A 3,935-nucleotide genomic window follows, 5' to 3' on the forward strand; every position below is an offset into this window, starting at 1 on the left:
GATCTCAGCCTCCTGAGTAGCTAGGATTACAGGCGTGAGCCACCAGCGCCCGGCTTGGAGAGGGATTTTTAAGTTCAGTGTCTGCAGTGGAGGGGAGCTTAGGGGACTCCAGATGCAAGTGTCATGACTGACTACCAGCTCTGGACCTGTAAAGTATGCTGCCCTCTTCATTGCTGTGTGTGTGTGTGTGTGTGTGTGTGTGTGTGTGGTATGTCTGTGAGCGTTCATACATGTGCATGTACAACATTCCTGGGGCTTGAACCAGGGCTTAGGCACCATCTTTTAGCTTTATTGCTCAAGATGGGTGCTCTATCACTTAAGTCACAGCTTCATTTCTGGATTGTTGGTGGTTCCTTGGAAATAAGAGTCTTTTGGATTTTCCTGCCCAGGCTGGCTTTGAACCCTGATCCTCAGATCTCAGTCTTTTGAGTAACCCAGATTACAGGCGTGAGTCGCCAGTGCCCAGCTCACTGTTGGACTTCAGCAGAAAGAGAAGATCAAGGTCACTGAGTGGAGATGAAGGTGGGGAGGAAGGAGGCTGGAGAAGTGGTCAGCTGTAGTCACCCCAGGGCCCTCAGGCAAAGGCAGGACAGAACTGGGGTCTCAGCATTCATCCATCCCAGACATCATGGCGGCTCCTCGCCTGGCTCCGCCCTGGGGATGGAGCAGAGGCTGCTCTTGAGCAACAACAGCCAGGCAAAGACCCAGGGCCCATAGTGTGTTGCGTGAGTTTATAGAGGAGTGTGGTGAGGGAAGGCCATTTAGGAAATGAGACACTTGAGTAAAGACTCAAAGGACAGTAAAGGTGCAGGTCCTGAGGCAAACTGAAGGAAAAACATGTCAGACAGAGGGGATGGCCAGTGCAAAGGACCTGAGGTGGATGGGGGCGGTTGGGTGGGGAGCAGAGGTTGACTCGGCGAAGGGGACGGGAGACACGTGGGGCTCTTCTGGCCTGTGCTGAGGAGGATGGGAGCAGGTGAGCCGTGCAGGCCTTGGGAGCCGGCACCAGGTGAGGTGGGAATTCACCAGCAACGTGTCTGGACGGCCCACTGGGGTTGAAGGCAGAGGCTGTGCCTGGGTGATGGTGGGAGTCATGGGGCTCTGGGGAGTTGGGGAGGTAGGAGATGGACTCCTTTGGTGGCCCAAGGCCTGCTTCCTGACGGCGGCAGGCAGTGAGCTACAGGAGAGACCCCTGTTCCTGGGACCGCAGTCCTGGCTGACCCCGCCATCCACCTGCCGTCCATCCTTCATGCTGCGGCAGGCCCTTTGCTGAGTGAGACATAGGCTGATTATTTGAGACAGGGTCTTTCTACATAGCCCAGGCTGGCCCTAAGCTTGCAATCTTCCTACCTCTGACTCCCGAGTACTGGGATTACAGAGGTGCACTACTGCATCTGCCAGGTGCCCTAGGGCTTGAGCTCAAGGCCTGGAGGCTGTCCCTTAGCTTTTTCTTTCAAGACTAATGCTCTACCACTTGAGCCACAGCTCTACTTCTGACTTTTTGCTGCTTAATTGGAAATAAAGAGTCTCACAAACTTTCTTGCCCAGGCTGCCTTCAAACCATGCTCCTCAGATCTCAGCTTCCTGGATACCTATGGTTACAGGCCTGAGTCCCCAGCACCCGCTACAGCCAGATCTTTCTCAAATAGAGGCAAGGCCAAGGCTAGACATGAGGTTGATGGATCAAGGGCCACCACAGAGGAAGCTTAACTAGCTGGGGGCCCTGGGTCTGGGGATCCTGGCAGCAAGTGGCCTAGGAAGGGTCCCCACACTTCTGAAGGCTTGTCCCAAAGCAGTCTCAGGGGTCAAAGCGGCATTGTGTACACTGGATGTGTGGTAATGATGGGGTGGACAGCAGCCTGTCTCAGCTCCTAACCCCCAACCCTCACCTGTTGCTGTGTGATATTGAACAAGAGACTTAGCTTCTCTGGGCTTCAGCTTCTTCATCTGTCAGAATTCAGGACCACACTGGGAAGATGAGGCCAGGAAATCCCTGGACCACGCTGTTGCTAGGATACGCTTGGCCCAGTTTCCTCGGTAGAGGCAGAGCACCCAGAGGTACTCGGAGGCTTACATGGGAGAAGGTGTCTGAGGTGCCAGGCTGAGGAACAGGATCGCATGGGGACAGTAGCCTAGCTTCCCTGGGTGACTCATGGATTAATGAGGTCATTAAAGCGGACATTGGCTTTTGTTCCCTTCCTCGGGCTCAAGAGACTAAGAGAGTGGGGAGACAGAGGCTGGCCCGGCACAGGGCAAGCTCAGGGCTCCAGGGAAAGGTGCTATGAGGAGCCCACTGGCCACACTGTGCACATAGGGGAAACTGAGGCAGGCTGATGGAATCTTCTACCCATGTGCTCCACTTCTGTCTGTGGCTATTGGGTCAGAGGCGCTACAGGGAGGGAAAGGTGGGGGCGATGTGAGGGTGGGATTGGGCCCACCTGGGCCAAAGCTCAGCAAAGGCCCCCATCAAAAAGTGCCAGGCTGGCTCCTAGCTTTGCTGTTTCCTACCAGGATGCCCTGGGCTGAGGCCCGCCAGGCGGCAGGCGGACAGGGCGATGGAGGTGATGGAGAGGAAGCAGAGCCGGAGGGGATGTTCAGGGGCACCAAGGACACCAAGAAGAAGGCCCGGGACTACCTCCGCCTGGCGCCGCTGTGGCTGGCCCTGGCGGCACTGGCATCGGCGGGGGTGATACTCTGGTACTTCCTAGGTAACTATGTGGGTTCACCTGGTCACCCAGGGAGGGGTGGCTGTGGGGTGCACAGCAGGGCAGGTTTGAAGTCCCGAAATGTCTAGCCACTCCCTGACTGATCCTGGGCAAGGCCCTTCCACTCCTGAGCTGCCTGTGTACCCATGCGGTGGGCGCGCTGGGCTGTGTCCGAGGGGCTGGAGGTCTGCTTCCTGCTTCCACCAGCTGGAGATGGAGGGCTCTCTCACATCCAGGGAGGGTAAACACGGCTGGCCCTTGCCAGCCAGCTCCTCCAGGTGGCCCCTGAGGCTGCGAGCCAGCCCAGCTGGCTCAGACGCAGGAGGCCCAGGGGCACTGCTGGTGCCTGATACCAATTAGTGCCTCTGCTCACTTGAGCCCAGCCTGTGTGCTCCTCTGGGGAGGGCACCACAGCGCTGTGACCTCTGGTCTCCAGGGCTGTTTGAATGGGGGAAAAAGGGGATTACTGGAACAGCAGCAGGCCTTGTGTGGGGAGGGGGGGCTCCCTAACTTGGGCCCTTTTTCCTGGTGTTGTGGCCCTCACTCGGTCGCCTGGAGTCTCAGGAGCAGTCTTGGTGCTCTTTCCTTCCTCTCGCCATGCTCTGGATGGAGCAGCTGGTGTCTTTCTCAGAATGATGGCGTCTGTACTGACTGAGGTAGAGCACACGCTGGGGAAAGGCTCCCTGAATACCGTGGCTGTAGCTTCAGCCACTCATTCGCACCCACTGGCCCGGCCGTTCACTCGGTGTCACTCCTCTATTTGCTCAGACACTCACTCGCTCACCCATTCATTCGTTCATTCAGTCATTCATTTGCTCATTCACTCACTTGTTCACTTGGTCATTCATGTGCTCATTCACTCGTTCATCCATTCAGCCATTGATTTGCTCATTCACTCATTCACTGGTTCATCCATTGATTTGCTCATCCGCTCACTTGTTCAGTCATTCATTCACTTGCTCATTCACTCGCTCGTTCATCCATTCATCCATTCGCTCACCCGTTCATCCATCTGGCCATTCCTCATTCACTCACTCACTCATCCACCCGGTCATTGATTCTTGAGCCCCTGCCCCTCGCGATTCGGCAGCTCGTGAAGGCGCTGGTGATAAGGGCAGGCACCGGGGTGCAGGGGGCTGAGGGGCTGGGAAAGCCAGGAGGGCCGGCTCGGCCTCGGGGGGGATCCCAGGCCCGCCGAGGGGCGCTGGGGCCGGCGCGGGCCCGCGGAGG

The 3,935-nt window shown here is 57.1% G+C and overlaps 1 protein-coding gene across 1 annotated transcript in view; it reads left to right on the plus strand.

The window, feature by feature from the left end:
• The first annotated feature begins 2,508 nt into the window (after positions 1–2,508).
• Positions 2,509–3,935, plus strand: part of Tmprss6 (transmembrane protease, serine 6) — a 25,094-nt gene continuing 23,667 nt past the window's right edge. The window contains exon 1 of the mRNA XM_013024836.1: positions 2,509–2,708. Coding sequence (XP_012880290.1) covers positions 2,513–2,708 — 196 coding nt within the window. The 5' untranslated portion in view covers positions 2,509–2,512. The remainder of the gene's footprint in view (positions 2,709–3,935) is intronic.

Source organism: Dipodomys ordii, unplaced genomic scaffold, assembly GCF_000151885.1.
Source record: "Dipodomys ordii isolate 6190 unplaced genomic scaffold, Dord_2.0 Scaffold79, whole genome shotgun sequence".
Lineage (NCBI taxonomy): Eukaryota > Metazoa > Chordata > Mammalia > Rodentia > Heteromyidae > Dipodomys > Dipodomys ordii.